Below are 17,047 nucleotides of genomic sequence, written 5' to 3' on the forward strand. Positions count from 1 at the left end.
CCATATGATTTGCATTTTTGCGGGTTTTGGTCCAAACCTTGACAATTTTGGACAAATGGTCATTTTGAACATCTTTCGTTGTGGATTTGGTCTATTTCGACACTGAAATGACTAACTTTCCATGCTGATATGTTTTTTTTCTATTTAATTAAATTTTATTAAATATAAATATGAGGCCCAAACCTAACCTATCTATCTCACCTATCTCCCAAAAAATCAACCCACCGCCGTCAAACCACATCATCGACTTTGTAAAGGGTTCAGAGCGGCGATGGTTCTCTCTAATTTTTCTTTTATATACTTTGTCTTCCTTCCCTCTTGGGAAAATCGACTTGTTGATGGCAATGGTGGTGGAAATTGAAGGCGAAATGTGGCTCTGGTGGAGGCTAGCGCACCCTCTAAAAGTTGTCTTCTTTTTTAGTTTAGAAGGAAATGACAAAAATAACTTATGCTTCTTCGTTTGAACAACCTTTGGGGATAAAAAAAAAATCCAAACCGAAAAGGAAAACAAATGAGAAAATGTCAGAAGTTGTCACTAGTCTTAAGGAATGAAATAAACAACTTTTAGAGCATTTAAAATGACAACTGCACAAAGAAAACATCATTTAGATATCCAGTTAAAACCCAAAATATGTCTTGAAACAACTTAAAAAGGGAAATTTAATATGGTTATAAGATGTGAACTCAATATCATAATATATATGGGCATATATTCAGGCTGAACAAACATGGATATTAGTAGAGAGGACTAGACAAGAATTTCAACAACCTCATCCTACATCAACATCGTTTGGACAACATTTCAATGATCTTGAAGGATTTGGATTTGGTAACGGGGTTTTAGATTATTAATAATGTAATATTATGATAGTAGTATTCTAATTGTGTATGCTAATTTGAACTTTTTTAAAATATGTGTGTATGTCAATTTGAATTTTTGTAAATATGAGTGTATTTCAATTTGATGTTTTATTATATGTGTTATCGAATTATAAATTATTAAAATGTATTATTTGAAAATTTTATCACATTTAACATATAACAATGTAATTAAATATTTTTTAAATTATATAAAAACAAAATTTAAAACAAATTAAATACACTAGATATACAAAACCAAACTATATATATATATATATATATATATATATATATATATATATATATATATATATATATCTTTACTATCTTATAAAAGAAATCCTACTATTTCTAAAAATAGATTGAATAAAATAATAATATTTTTTTAAGACGTCCAAATCATTAAGCTAATTGTACAACTAATCACTATTAAAATAATATTAAAATTTAAATAAACTCCTATAAATCTTCTCTTCTAAGGTTTTGACCAAATCTTTTTTCATCCAAATAAATACTCAACACCCTATAATTTGATCATTTCATGAATTTTCTTTATTTTTAATATGACATGTTTCCAAAAAAACTAATGATTGAATTGAAAATAATCATTCTCCATCGAAAAAAATTAATTGTCGAAACAAACTATTTGTCGCCCGCCGCTTTGCGCGGGTAAACGGCTAGTATATTATATATATATATATATATATATATATATATATATATATATATATATATATATATATATATATATATATCTATAACCAAGATAAAACTGTAAAAAATTGTCCATATGATTTGCATTTTTGCGGGTTTTGGTCCAAACCTTGACAATTTTGGACAAATGGTCATTTTGAACATCTTTCGTTGTGGATTTGGTCTATTTCGACACTGAAATGACTAACTTTCCATGCTGATATGTTTTTTTTTTCTATTTAATTAAATTTTATTAAATATAAATATGAGGCACATACCTAACCTATCTATCTCACCTATCTCCCAAAAAATCAACCCACCGCCGTCAAACCACATCATCGACTTTGTAAAGGGTTCAGAGCGGCGACGGTTCTCTCTAATTTTTCTTTTATATACTTTGTCTTCCTTCCCTCTTGGGAAAATTGACTTGTTGATGGCAATGGTGGTGGAAATTGAAGGCGAAATGTGGCTCTGATGGAGGCTAGCGCACCCTCTAAAATTGTCTTCTTTTTTAGTTTAGATGGAAATGACAAAAATAACTTATGCTTCTTCGTTTGAACAACCTTTGGGGATAAAAAAAATCCAAACCGAAAAGGAAAATAAATGAGAAAATGTCAGAAGTTGTCACTAGTCTTAAGGAATGAAATAAACAACTTTTAGAGCATTTAAAATGACAACTGCACAAAGGAAACAATATTTAGATATCCAGTTAATGCCCGAAATATGTCTTGAAACAACTTAAAAAGGGAAATTTAATATGGTTATAAGATGTGAACTCAATATCATAATATATATGGGCATATATTCAGGCTGAACAAACATGGATATTAGTAGAGAGGACTAGACAAGAATATCAACAACCTCATCCTACATCAACATCGTTTGGACAACATTTCAATGATCTTGAAGGATTTGGATTTTGTACCGGGCTTTTAGATTATTAATAATGTAATATTATGATAGTAGTATTCTAATTGTGTATGCTAATTTGAACTTTTTTAAAATATGTGTGTATGTCAATTTGAATTTTTGTAAATAGTGTATTTCAATTTGATGTTTTATTATATGTGTTATCAAATTATAAATTATTAAAATGTATTATTTGAAAATTTTATCACATTTAACATATAACAATGTAATTAAATATTTTTTAAATTATATAAAAACAAAATTTAAAACAAATTAAATACACTTGATATACAAAACCAAACTATATATATATATATATATATATATATATATATATATATATATATATATATATATATATATATATATATATATATATATATATATATATATATATATATATATAACCAAGATAAAACTGTAAAAAATTGTCCATATGATTTGTATTTTTGCGGGTTTTGGTCCAAACCTTGACAATTTTGGACAAATGGTCATTTTGAACATCTTTCGTTGTGGATTTGGTCTATTTCGACACTGAAATGACTAACTTTCCATGCTGATATGTTTTTTTTTCTATTTAATTAAATTTTATTAAATATAAATAAGAGGCCCATACCTAACCTATCTATCTCACCTATCTCCCAAAAAATCAACCCACCGCCGTCAAACCACATCATCGACTTTGTAAAGGGTTCAGAGCGGCGACGGTTCTCTCTAATTTTTCTTTTATATACTTTGTCTTCCTTCCCTCTTGGGAAAATCGACTTGTTGATGGCAATGGTGGTGGAAATTGAAGGCGAAATGTGGCTCTGGTAGAGGCTAGCGCACCCTCTAGATAATTTTTACAGCTTTATCCAAATTTGTCAAAATTTGGATTAAAACCATAAAAAAATGCATACCACATAGATAATTTTTACAGCTTTGTCTAAAACCAAACTAAAGGGATTAAATGTGACAATACAAACTTATCATCTACAAATAGAGAAAATGAATAGTAAAATTGAGGGTCAAAAATTAACCTTGCAACTAGCAAAAGTATAGGGTAAACATAAGGATCCTACTATCTACACACCATCTCTCATCTAAATTCTACTAATCACCATTTGAAGTGTATTTTTTTTTATCTCTTTTACCGATAATGATTAAAAAATACTTTTTAATTAAATGTCATTATTACAATAGTAATTAAGTAATGATTATTACTTTACTTTTAAATATTAATTATAATATAAAAAAATAATTGTTTTTTCTGGTAAATAACCATCATATTAAAACATATGATGTATTTCAATATCATTTATTTGTTTTGGATTAGTTTTATACTAAAAAAATATCATAAGTGTTTTTGGATTCAAATTTAGATAATATATCGTCAAAAACAAACTATACAACTCACATTTTTTTTTCTTTACTCACACTTCTTTTTTTTTACTTATTTTTTATGTTCATTTTATATCTAAAAGTAGTATATATATATATATATATATATATATATATATATATATATATATATATATATATATATATATATATAAAAGAAATCTTATTATTTCCATAAATAGATTGAATATAATAATAATATTTTTTTAAGACGTTCAAGTCTCTAAGCCTAAAATACAACTAACAACAAATAAAATAATATTAAATTTTAAACTTAACCCATATAACAGCTCTTATCATACGTATCCTTTGACTTGACTTTTTCTCTATGACTTTTTCTATTTGAATTGTCCCTTAATCCGCGACTTTGTTGATAGAACACCTAACAAGCATCATAAAATCGCCGCATATATATGTCAACCTGTAAATCGTCAATATATCGGGAGAAAACCTAAAATCACAATCATCGACATCACCGAATGGTCTGCCCAAACCACCGCCACTCAATCGGACCACCATCTCACCACAATATCTCCACTAATGCACAACATAAAACCCTGGCCTAGAGCTCATCGCTGCACACCTACTGCAAGAGGCTGAACTCTATCTAAGGTTGTTTTTAGGTTTGGAATGTCCCTCTCTAATCTGTTTTGGGCAAGGAACAGGTAATCTATGTTTATTGTTGCCTCCTTTCTCACGCAAGAAATCCCTAACGGATCACCGGTAACGACTGTGTGTTTGTTTGTGTATAGGCCCGAGTCTTGGCCATCTCCTCATTTCAATCTATATCTAGGCAAAAGGAATTGAATCTTGGCTATCACTTCTCAATGCGACGAAAGTTTGATAGTTTTTCTTAATATTTGTTACGGTTCGACGACGATGGATGGAGCTCACAGGCAAAAATTTAATCGGTTCAGGTATTCATGCTTTGTAGCTTCTATCTAGAATTTATATTCAAGAAATACGACGTAGCTTTAATGGTTTTGGTTGTTGTTATAGATATAGGAGAAGCCATCAAAGAGCCAGGGCTGATTGTGAACGTAAGTATAAAATTTAAGTGGTGAATCCATGAATCAATTTATGCTTTTTAGTGATTTAATGGGTTTAAGAACCTTGGATTTGTTATTTTTTTTTTTTGGCAAATTACAGATCATGCACCCCAGTTGTTCAGCATATTGCCTTAAATAATGTTTGGTTAAGTATGGTGAAATTTTCAGATAAAGTGGATGAAGTGGTTATAAGTCAAGAGATCTTAGAGCCGATCTGCCTATATCTTACGAACATGAAGAACTACGACCCTTTTCCTACTTCTGAATCCGAATCTTTGAAATCTCCCTTTCGGATCTGTATGCAGCATTGGTGATTTTGATTTTTATGTTATCAATGATTCATGTAAGGGATCTGATATATGATAATCTTTCTTCATTATTGTTGTATTTGCTATGCGTGAACTTAAACTTAGTAATAATGGCTAATTTATTTGTAAATTTGTTGTTTAATATGTATGATCAGGAATGGAGGGAGAAGAGCATACTAAAACTAGCCCAAGCAAAAGTCAATGTAACCCAGGAATGATGTTAGTCACAAGCAAATTGGCCTGGTGATGTTTAACAGCTCACACATCATGTTTGTTTCTTAGATGTGAGTCACTTTAAATTTAATAGAGTTTTTGTTTCAGTTTTTTTTTAATGAACACCAAGGATCTTATCTTATGAAGAGACTAGAGACAAAACATAAACAAATAGACTTTAAGGTAAAAAGAGGGTTGAGACACATGATTTTTCAAGTAATAAATATCTTTTACTTTTAAATTTAGTTATCATTTTGTGTATAAAAATATGATTTTTTGTTATTTATAATGCATTGTATCAAATATATAGATATAAGATAAAGGGTTTTTTTTTTTAATATCTAATCTAATAATAGCTTGCATTGTTCTTGACAATAATCTTGTAGGGGCTGAAGAGTTAGAAGTGCTTTGTGACGAAGTGTAATTTTTGCAGAAAAATGTTGGTTTCTAACGTAATTATTTTTGGCAAAATTTACCATTTGTAATCTACCTTTTTCACATACTATACTATTACTTGAGATCTTATTAACTTATACACTTAATATGTTTATGTTGTAATTGTTTGTACTGCAAAAAAAAACTTGATTAACAAGAATGATGTGTTCATAAGTGCTCCTGCATGTTGAATATTTTGGTGGTGTTTTGAAGAAAAATAAAAGATTTGCTGTCTTTGATACTTTTTATTTTACTAATTATTTTTGGCAAAATTTACCATTTGTAATCTACCTTTATAATATTTTTATAGTTTCAAAATCATAAATATTAAGTGTTCATGGTCTCTTGAATTTGAAATAAAATATAATATGATAATATTAAAGAATGAAATATTACAAAAGCCAGTGAATGATGTTTTATATAAAAGCAATTAATATGAATAGTTAAAGAAAAAAAAAACGCTAGCACTTAGCTTCACTATTTTCCAAAGAAAATTAATCACCGTTATGTAACTCCTTGCTCACAAGATTAATCACCGAAATGAAATTATTCCCTTCGTGCCAAAATTCAAGAAAAATATTGAATTTAAACAATTACAAATTTTGGAAAATGTTTTTTAGTTTAATTCTAAAATCTGATATTTGAATCCGAATGTACAAATTCTTTTCTACAGTTTTTTTATTTATTTTTAAATTTTACATAAATTAAGTAGGAAATTTTCATTTTCGTCATGATCAACTTAGTAACTCAAATAAGTTGGGGTATATATTTTTATATTATCAAATTTTGGATAGTTATTTTCATTTTAAAACCATATATTCCAACTCACCGTATAAAAATTTTAATTTGCATGATGAAACAAGAAGAACTACCCGATTGATATTAGTTTTTTTATTTTTTATTTTTATATTTTTTCATTGCAATGTATAACCCAAATAGTTATTACTTTTTTTAATCACAACAATAATGTATATTTATTTTTAAACCAAACCATTAACGTATTTTCTTAAAGGAAGGGATTGGATGACCATCAAAACGAAACAAATTTTTGGACGGAAACTAATCGTTGGAATCAAACAAATTTCGCCGCTGCATCGCACGGGTATCCTACTAGTATATATATATATATATATATATATATATATATATATATATATATATATATATATATAGCATCGTTCAACAATAAAAAATGATTTCTTTCTATTTCTTTTGCATGATTCTTAACGACACATTTCTTTTTTGACTTACATTTTATTTTCATTTAATATTTAAAAAAGGACAATCCAATAAATACAAATCAAATATATTTTTTAGTTTGCAAAATAAAAAACAACACAAGAAAAAACTAATAAAGGATATGGCATGCATTGGTATTTCTTATAAATTATAAAAAAAAGCAAAAAAATGAAAGATAAAGGATATGCATGCATTGGTATTTCTTATAAATTATAAAAATATCAAAAAAAATGAAGGATAAAAATTACATAGTGCATGTGTTGTCACATTTACATCGATAAAAAAATTGTCTCAAAGTATATATATATATATATATATATATATATATATATATATATATATATATATATATATATATATATATATATATATATATATATATATATTGCAGGTATTAAAGTTATAAAAATAAGAAAAAGAAAAACGATATTAAATCAGCAGAACAAAGGTAGCTCCAATTTCTAAACCATAAATTAAAAAGCAATGAGAAAATTGACGCACTTAATTGTAATTGAAAAATAAAAAAATATAAGAAAAATAACCAATTAATATTCACGGCTTTAAGTCTCAATATACAACCATGAATACCTAATCATGAAACTAGACTGATGTGCAATAGGTGTTTAATAGGATGATGCGTAAAAAGAAATAACCAAAACATAATTACAAGAGGATTCCGGAGTTCCTAAGGATTTATTTGATTGTGGAAAACTGTTTTCATTTTCTATGAAAATGTTTTTAGAAAATAGAGTGAGTTTTCATTTTCAATTTTCAATGAAAACGCGTTTGGTTGGAACCAGTGGAGTTTTCATTTTTCATCTTACAAATTTGGAAAACTTTGAAAAATTATAAAAATCACTTTTATAATTTACATACAATTTGGAAAACTAAAAATTCCATTTTTTCAGAAAACTTTGAAAACTGAACGAACCAAACTCGTTTTTAAAATGTTCGTTTTTCTTTGAAAATTTTTCTAGAAAGCTTGAAAATTTTCCCCAACCAAACGCCCCGTAAATTTCGCCAAACTAGAAAGATGAAATCTATAATTTAAGCAGTTATTGTTTTAAATATATTTTTACAATAAAATAATAATAATAAAATAAAAAATATTATTATTATTATTATTATTATTATTATTATTATTATTATTATTATTATTATTATTATTATTATTATTATCTTATAAATAATACTTTTATGAACTTTCAACCTATTTGATCCCTACCGTTTTTATTGGATCTTTTTGTAGGTCTGGCAATGGAGCGAGTTTTAACCATGATCCGATCCAAACCCTTAACAATTATATGGGTTTGGAACAGAGTTTTTGATCCGTTTACCCGTTAACGATCCGTACCCGCTAACCCTTTTATTAAAAGGGTAGGGTATGGATCATCATTGATCTGCTCCGTTTGTAACCCGCCCCATATAAATTCTAGAAATATAAATTTTATATTTTATATTACCTAAAGTTTACATTAAATTCCAATCAGAAGTCCAAAGAGAAAAGGCTAAAGATTAAATTGTTTTTACATAGGACTCGAGGACTCAACTTCTAGACTTCCAGTCTTCTCCCAAGAGTCATGATTTCAATTCATTTATATTTGATTATGTAATCACCAATTTCATTTATAAATCAATAAGGTCATTTATCAACCGAAAGAAAGTTTGTAATTGCTATTCTCTATCAATGCAATCGGCGATCAAAAACCAATTGGAAATAACTAAAATAATGATTTTAATTTCAATAGAAAGTCCTCGAGTACATAATGTGTTTTCTAAATCAAAACTTAGTTTTATTTAATGAATGTGATTTTATGATTTAAGTAAAATGTGTTTGATTATTCAAAAAACCTACGGGTTACGGGACGGGTTTGGATATCTGCTGATTCGGTTATGGGTTTGATTATTCAAAGCCCTGCGGGTTACGGAACGGGTTTGGATCGAATTTTAAAATTTGTTAAAAGGGTTTAGATCAAGGTTGATTCACTCCAAACCCGTCCCATTGACAAGTCTATCTTTTTGATTCTATCATTTAACTAAAAAATAACTTAAATCCACTTATTGGTAAGTAAACGAAACGAAACTGACACGCTAACTTTTATTTGTCATTGGCAGAAAACATTTTAAATACCTAACAAACAATAAAATAACTCTATTAAATTAAACGTTACTATTTTTTTTTCAAATGAAATGGTGTCTAGTCTACATTTTGCATAATCAATTTATGATGATTAAAGCAAAAGAGGGAAACATGAATGGGTTGGCAGTAAGTGGACGAGGTCAAACGTCAAAGCATTATAGAAAGAAAATGTCAACATGTTTGGGTTGGGCACTAACCACATATGTCGTACTACATACGTACGTATCAGGTATCCAGGTATCAGGTATCAACTATGAACTTAATTTCAAATATAGGAAACTTACATTTCAAACAGTAATTGAAAAAAAAAAAATCACTTTTATTAATATTAATGCACGCGCATCATCTATGAACTTAATTTCAAAATCATTTCATTTCATTATTATTTTGACTTAGAAAATTAGACTTTTTGTATTGGATATGAAATGGTCTACCAAGTAATAGTTAGTATTGCATAAGATACATATCATATGCTAGGTTTGAATCTGATTACATTCGTTAGCAAATAATTTACATCTTGAATCGAACATCTCTGGTAGATTCTCACTATACCATATGAAAAATAAATCTATCTTTTTTAATGTTTTTAGTAGTATGTTTGATTTTGACCAACTAAGTTTATTAGATTTGCCTAAACTCTTACATATATTTGAACTGGATTCTAATAAAAATAGTATTATTATAAGTCCAAACATATATGAAGTAAGTTGTCTCATAGAGGTAGGTTGAAACATAGATAGCAAGGAAATGAGTTTGTATATGAAATGTTTGGATGGCTATGTTGAAGGAAATAGTTGTTTATTAATTAAAACAATTATACAGTTTTTATAATCATGGATATTTTGGGGGAGACTTACAGTTTTATATATGTACTATGTAGTACAATTTTGAGTTGAAGGCACCTATCATGATGAATTGTTATAATGCATGCCTTTTTTTATATATATAGTTGAGCCGTCTATTTGAAACTTTTAAATAATCCACAAAACTTAGATTGCGGAACTACGAATTAGATCAAATCAAAACCAACAAAATTATTTAAAAAAAAAAGAAAAAGTAAACATGTTTAGCAGGGCCGGCTCTATGTATTGAAAATATAAGTTAGGGCTTAAGGCCCCATTTTGTAAAGGGCCCCACTTAACCCTAATCCGCTAATGTCGATTATTCCAATATTCCATACCTTCTCAACTTCTTAATCGTTTCTACATTCGCTCATACATTACACGCCTCAAATTAAAACGACGACTACACTTATATTCTTCTTCCTTCCTTCTCCATTCTCCTAGACTTGTACTTTGAACCTCTGATTGACTAGTTCTATGGAAAGATTCTAGGAGACCTCTCCAATCTTGTTCTTGAACTGTTGAAGAGTGAAAGAAAGGTTGCCTGATTCGGTGATTCCTGAACAACTCAAATAGCTTATGCCTTCTGTTCTTCTTCCTTATCTATTCTCGGCTTTTTTGTAGACTCTAATAATTTAAGGTATCTTCTCATATCTATGGGTTAATTGCAAATTTTTCCATTATTCGTTTCTGTTTTCACTTTATTCCTTTTATTCTCGATTTTTTTCAGTTTGATTTTTGATTTTTGAGTTAGTGTTTTCACTCATTTTTTGCGTTGTTGATATCTTTAGTAATATTATCGAATGTTAAAGGTTTCTAGCATCATTACAAGGTATTACAACTTATATGATACCTTAATCTCATTTCACTTGATACCTTAATTTGTTTACATCTTGTGTTTTTGTGAATTTGTGTTTACTGAATTGTTTGTAACTCCTATAATCCTGCAAGTTTAAGTTCTCCATTTAACTAAAAACTGAAAGTTTAAACTAAAAAAGAAAAAGTCAATCTTCACTTTTATATTTTTTCTATTACAGAATATAGAATTCGAGTTTTCCAATTTTGAGCTTTCCATTATCATCTATTCTCAAGGCAATGAGTATTTCTATTAATACATAATCCATTACTTCAAGTTTATAGTTTGTTCATTTGTAGATGTGTCGGTGATTATTTATTGTTCTTATTAATCAAATAACTAATAATCAAGTCTAAGAGAAAATACGAGCCAGGAGCATGGATTGACTTATAGACTAGTGTAAGTATAGTAAAGGCTAAAGAGCTCTAAATTTTTAGTTCGCTTAGAGCCTCCAAATTGTTTGAGCCGCCCCTGATGTTTAGGCTTTGACCAACCAATGTAATTAACAAAGCTTAATCTATAAAAAGTCAACAAGCATATGCTCTTACCGTAGTACTACATGCGCGTACTTACATAAATATCACATTTATAATACTAATCCAGTTGCAAAAAACGTATGAAAGTTAGCACATTAAATAAATAAATAAATAATAACGACCAACTATTAGTTTTATTTCAATTCCACAATGATAAAAGAATATATATATATATATATATATATATATATATATATATATATATATATATATATATATATATATATATATATATATATATATATATATATATATATATATATATATATATAGGGAAAAGTGAATATACTTTTAAGGGTATATAAGCTTAGGTACCCAAACCCACCATAATACAATGTTTTGTTTCATATATTCATTATAATGTTCTTAAACTTCAACCCCTAACTTGATTTACGTTCAACATTTCCAATATTTCTCCATTATCTTCCTCTTACATTACATCTTTTTGTCGAACATTACTAGGCTATATATATTATAGTTAAAAATGAAAATTATGTAAGAGAACAATAAATGTGAAATTTATAAATATCTTCGAAGTAAATCAAGTTAGAAGTTGAATTATAAGAACATTGAACAATTACAATGTATAGATATGATACAAAATGACGTAATATAGTGAGTTTGGGTACATATGCTTATATACCCTTAAGGGTATATTCACTTTTCCTATATATATATATATATATATATATATATATATATATATATATATATATATATATAAAAGAAGAATGAAGACAATAAAGCAAACCTATTGTTGTTATTGGATATTGTATTGTGAAATGACGTTGCCTCTTCTGCTCTACTACAGCCGCACTGCATAACTTTAATTTAACAAAACTTCAAAAATGGTCCCTGTGGTTTCCGAAAATATCAAGTTTAGTCCCTAAGTTCAAAAAACCTCACAGTTGGTCCATGTGGTTTCAAAACTTTTAACAAATGCTCCTTCCGCCTAACTCCGTCAGCTTTCTACCGTTAAGTGAGGGACATTTTCGTCATTTCAATACATAGGGACCATTTATGAGGTTTTCTCTATTTAAAAAAAAAGAAAAAAAAATTATTATTTAATTAAAGGGCCCCACCATCTCTCTCTCTCTCATAACTTCCCGTGGAACCGATGTACAGAAAACTCTTCGCCAACCAAACACCATTTCACACTCTACACGATTCCTTTTTCCGAAAATTGATTGAATCTGATGAATAATACCAAGTGTAAACAGGATTCGATTGAAAGAAGATGAAAAGCAAACAAATTACAGATTATAGAAAGGATAATTGATGAAATGTGTATGTGTATGTGTGTTGAATTTAGATTTTGAGTGGTGAGTGGAAGATGGAAATGGAAGCCAGAATATTGAAAAGAAGGATGAGTAATAAGTAGGAAAGGGAGAGTCTCTGCATCTTAAGTTTCTTGGGCAGAGTTTCTATTACGAGGTCAATGTATATATTTATTTATAGCAAAAATCGGTTGACAGTAATAGAAAATACTTAGTAACCCAGCAACATTCATGTATAGAAGATAAGATAATAAACACCAAACACATCAAACACAAAAAACAAGGTAAAATCTTATAATCAGCCAAACACCATATCAAAAGAACACTAACAGAGCTATCTATTTCAACTTACGGAGATCACCACCACGAAGACGAATAACAAGGTTCAAATTGGATTCCTTCTGGATCTTATAATCAGCCAAAGTTCACCCATCTTCCAATTGCTTCCCTACAAAGATCAACCTGTATTTGATCAGGTGGAATCCCGTCCTTATCTTGAATTTTGGTTTTAACGTTATCAATGGTGTCGGAGCTCTCAACCTCCAAGGTGATTGTCTTCCCTGTAAAGGTCTTAACGAAGATCTGCATACCCCCATGAAGACGGAGAACGAGATGAAGCATGGATCCCTTCTGGAGGAGACGAGATCGGGTGGGGAACTCACCGAATCTGCAATACGAACGACAACGGCAGGTGGAGCTATCGTATGCCGTGTTTGGGGATTTCGAAAGATCTAGATGTTTGGAGACTAGAATTGCAGATTCGGGAGAAATCCCACATGAACTGATGAGGTAAATGATTGTAAATGTATGTTGATTTAAGGAACCTGATGTTTTTGTTGTAAATGGGGACGACTTGGACGAGGAAGAGGATAAGAAGCCATAGCAGCGCAGTTCGTGGTTAATATGAGGTCTGGCATGGACTAAAAATTTTCTACGTACGAAATTAAACACCATTGCAACTCAGGATTAAGAATTTCAAAATAGCACCCTATATAATTGATCATTGGTGTACCAGGATGCGATGATATACGAACCTTGAGCACTAAACCCTATTCTTTCTTCTAGAGAGAGCTACTGAGGCTATGCTGAGAGAGAGAGAGGGTGGGGCCCTTTAATTAAATAATTTTTTTTTCTTTTTTTTTTTAAATAGAGAAAACCTCATAAATGGTCCCTGTGTATTGAAATGACAAAAATGCCCCTCACTTAACGGTAGAAAGCTGAAAGAGTTAGGCGGAAGGACCATTTGTTAAAAGTTTTGAAACCACAGGGACCATCTGTGAGGTTTTTTGAACTTAGGGACTAAACTTGATATTTTCGAAAACCATAGTGACCATTTTTGAAGTTTTGTCTTTTAATTTTTAATACCCCAAAACAAAACAAATATTCAATTTTTCATCAGTAGATGATATTTACATTTTGGTAATTTTGTTTACTTGTTCTTCTGATGGAGGTGGCGAGACGTATGAAGCAGCATCAATGATCACCTTCATATACCATTATATTCATTTCAATAAAATCATAATTTCTGTATTTTGTACAGAAAAACTAAATAAAAGATTATTGTTTTTGGTACCTGTAGTTTCTCCAAGGCATCCTCGATGTTACCCCTGAAGAGAAAAAAAAAGTTTAGGAATGAAAACTTGTTGTGAAAAAATACCATCGGATAGAATTTAGCTTTTTGGTGTTCTGGTCTTTGTGGAGGAAATCACAAGCTCCCCATCTTTGTTGATTCGATTCTTTTCCTGATCAAACAACATAAAAGGTATTTTTTTTAATAAATATTTTAGCTAGGCATGCCATGATTATAGATAGTACGAGAAAGAATAATAATGGAGTAGCAGTTCTAACACTAACCATTTGTAGAATTTTTTTTCTCTGACCATGATTATAGATAGTATGTGTGTGTGTGTTGTGTACTGCTCTTGCTTAAATAAAAAGTAAAAGCCATGGTTCTTAGAGCATAAGGCGCCAACAAATAAGCACAAAATGATCCCCTTTTAATAGCATCATATTCATATGATTTAGAATTAGATGCTCTCATGGACTTCCATTAAGAAGGCAAAAAGAAGTTAATCAAGGTGTCAAAATGATTAACCCATTTGAATACCTAATATTTAAAATACACAAATTTGTACATGCATCAAGTAAATAAAACTCGGCATAATTAATGTATATTTGTGTGTCCATATCCATTCATGACTACATTACATAAAGCCCAAGTCCAAATGTTTTGAAGTGGAACTACACTTCATGATGACATAGGTAATCATCCCTTCCCTTTACATCATGTGTGTAAATTGTAATACATTTTATGAATTGCATTATTAAGAAAATTTCTTCATCCTTACCCACTACAAGTCCGAACACATACCTAGGATGTTTATAAATGTGTTACAATCCTTAAGAATAAGTTATCCTCATTGAATTCAACTTGTATTGCCATATTAAAAAGAAAGCCATCAAAAACAATCTTTAATTCCCTAAATCACATGTCCACACTTGACATTGAAAACTTGGTTATAGGCCTTAACCAATGTGGTAGTAGTATCACAATGAATATATAGAGTTAGGTGCAATCGGTTTTGGCTAAAATGGTCTAAAAAGTATGCATGTCGGGATAGGGATGACTGAGATAGAGATGGGGGTTAAAGTCCTTGGTAAAGCTCGAAGATGAATTTCAAACAAAGGCAAGGCTGATTAAATTAATAGGTCACAATATATTTTTAATGATTAGAGCATTACCTAGAGAATTTCAAACAAATACGTGCTCCATGCGTTCATATAACATAAAGACAGAGCGCTAACATATAAAAGGAGAATACCAACATCATCCATGTAGTTGCATCCCTTGTAGCGGTTGCCTCACATTGACCCAATCACACGTTGTATTTGTATGTGCACTTTATGTAATCAGCTCCCGGATATCTCATCACAAGAACATAAGATTTATGTTTATGGATCAATCTTTCAGCATATTGCATCCTAGATGTAATTACTAACGAACAAAATACGCCTAAAATAGTTGGACAACTCAAACTAGTTGCTACTACCTCACTAATTACATCTTCGTAATCAACCTTTTCCAGTCATTCCATTTCATGAACCATTAAAACGTTCCGTTTTACATCAGCTGGTGAGGAGATATTTTTACAAAAATTAAGCTCATAACATAAACAGCAAAAATAATTTATCCGATTAGGAAATATAATTTAATTATTAGAGTAATCTTAGGGATAGGTTCATCGCCTCCAACAGCCCTCTCAATGGCTTCTTGCAATCGCTGTTGAACCTGAGACATTCGTGCGGACGGACGCCTTCTTATTATCATTGCCATCGGAATCCGAAGCCGCGGCACACCGGATCCAAGAGTAACTGATTGGACGGGAAATGAACCGAAGCGAAGTGGGAACGATGCAAACGAGTGTGTATCAGGTGCGGATAGAAGATTGTAACTGTGATGGCCGGAGAATCTCCCCGACAACAACTGTGGCGGTGATTCTAATTGCCGCCATCCAGAAAAACAGAATTTCAAATTGAACGTCAACATTTTTTCATAGACAGACGACAGTAGTCAGAGATTATCGGGGAACCTTACAAGCCACTAACCAGGTTTAAAAGATAGGGGTTTTTTGTGAACCGGTTTTACAAAACTACTTTAATTAGCAAACTTATTTGTTCTCACAAATGGTGATCATGAATTGTCCGTGAAGTTATTTAATTTTGCAAATTTTTTCGTTTTGAAAATATTGTCGCAAATTCTTTCAACTTGTTCTATGTTGTTCTTTCAATCGAGTTTAGAATAAATAGTATATAGTCATGGAGGGGTATGGGATGTTATGTTAGAATCTATAAGGCCTTTCTTGAACCTGTCATTAGATAGGGCGTTCATCAGTTCACATTCAATGCTTTTTATACAACCAATCCAATCCAACTGTCCATTGGATGTTTTGTAAACAAATCAAATCCAATTTTGCATAGTCAAATGAACCACTTCAATTGGATATTGAATTAGATCGGTTTTATTTGTTGGATATTTCTACACACCCATCCGTATAACCCTTTCTAGGTTGCTTAATTTGGTTGTGTGAAAATTCCCTTTAGGAGATCATTAGATCATGATATCTTGATTATGTAAAAAACTGTCTAGATATTGTTCATTACATGTATGATGTAACAACAAATGGTCACCCAATATCACACAAAATTGAGCTTTCCATATCAGATATACAATCATGTTTTAACTTGTTGCCAATTTATGCATACACAAAATGGTAATTTTTGTAACAAATTGAAACATTTGTATAAACAA

General features: G+C 29.9%; 1 protein-coding gene across 1 annotated transcript; it reads right to left on the bottom strand.

Moving 5' to 3' along the window:
• Positions 1 to 1,651: 1,651 nt before the first annotated feature.
• LOC111877650 (uncharacterized) lies at positions 1,652 to 16,285 on the bottom strand. The gene is made up of 7 exons (XM_042900533.2): positions 15,985 to 16,285; positions 14,593 to 14,663; positions 14,416 to 14,480; positions 14,312 to 14,345; positions 14,152 to 14,222; positions 12,213 to 12,277; positions 1,652 to 2,117 (listed from the first exon to the last, which is right to left on the bottom strand). Exons 1-7 carry the CDS (start codon positions 16,283 to 16,285, stop codon positions 2,095 to 2,097), a joined length of 630 nt encoding a protein of 209 aa, XP_042756467.1. The 3' UTR covers positions 1,652 to 2,094.
• Positions 16,286 to 17,047: the final 762 nt, after the last annotated feature.

Source organism: Lactuca sativa, chromosome 3 (genome assembly GCF_002870075.4).
Source record: "Lactuca sativa cultivar Salinas chromosome 3, Lsat_Salinas_v11, whole genome shotgun sequence".
NCBI lineage: Eukaryota > Viridiplantae > Streptophyta > Magnoliopsida > Asterales > Asteraceae > Lactuca > Lactuca sativa.

What these genes read in the sequence shown, in the direction of transcription:
- LOC111877650 (XM_042900533.2), bottom strand. Translation starts at nt 16,285, where the DNA reads ATGTTGACGTTCAATTTGAAATTCTGTTTTTCTGGATGGCGGCAATTA. An exon ending in GAAAAAAAATTCTACAAATG is followed by an intron (nt 14,481 to 14,592) that starts GTTAGTGTTAGA and finishes TTGTTTGATCAG; the next exon opens with GAAAAGAATCGAATCAACAA. An exon ending in GTAAACAAAATTACCAAAAT is followed by an intron (nt 12,278 to 14,151) that starts GTAAATATCATC and finishes AAAGTTATGCAG; the next exon opens with TGCGGCTGTAGTAGAGCAGA.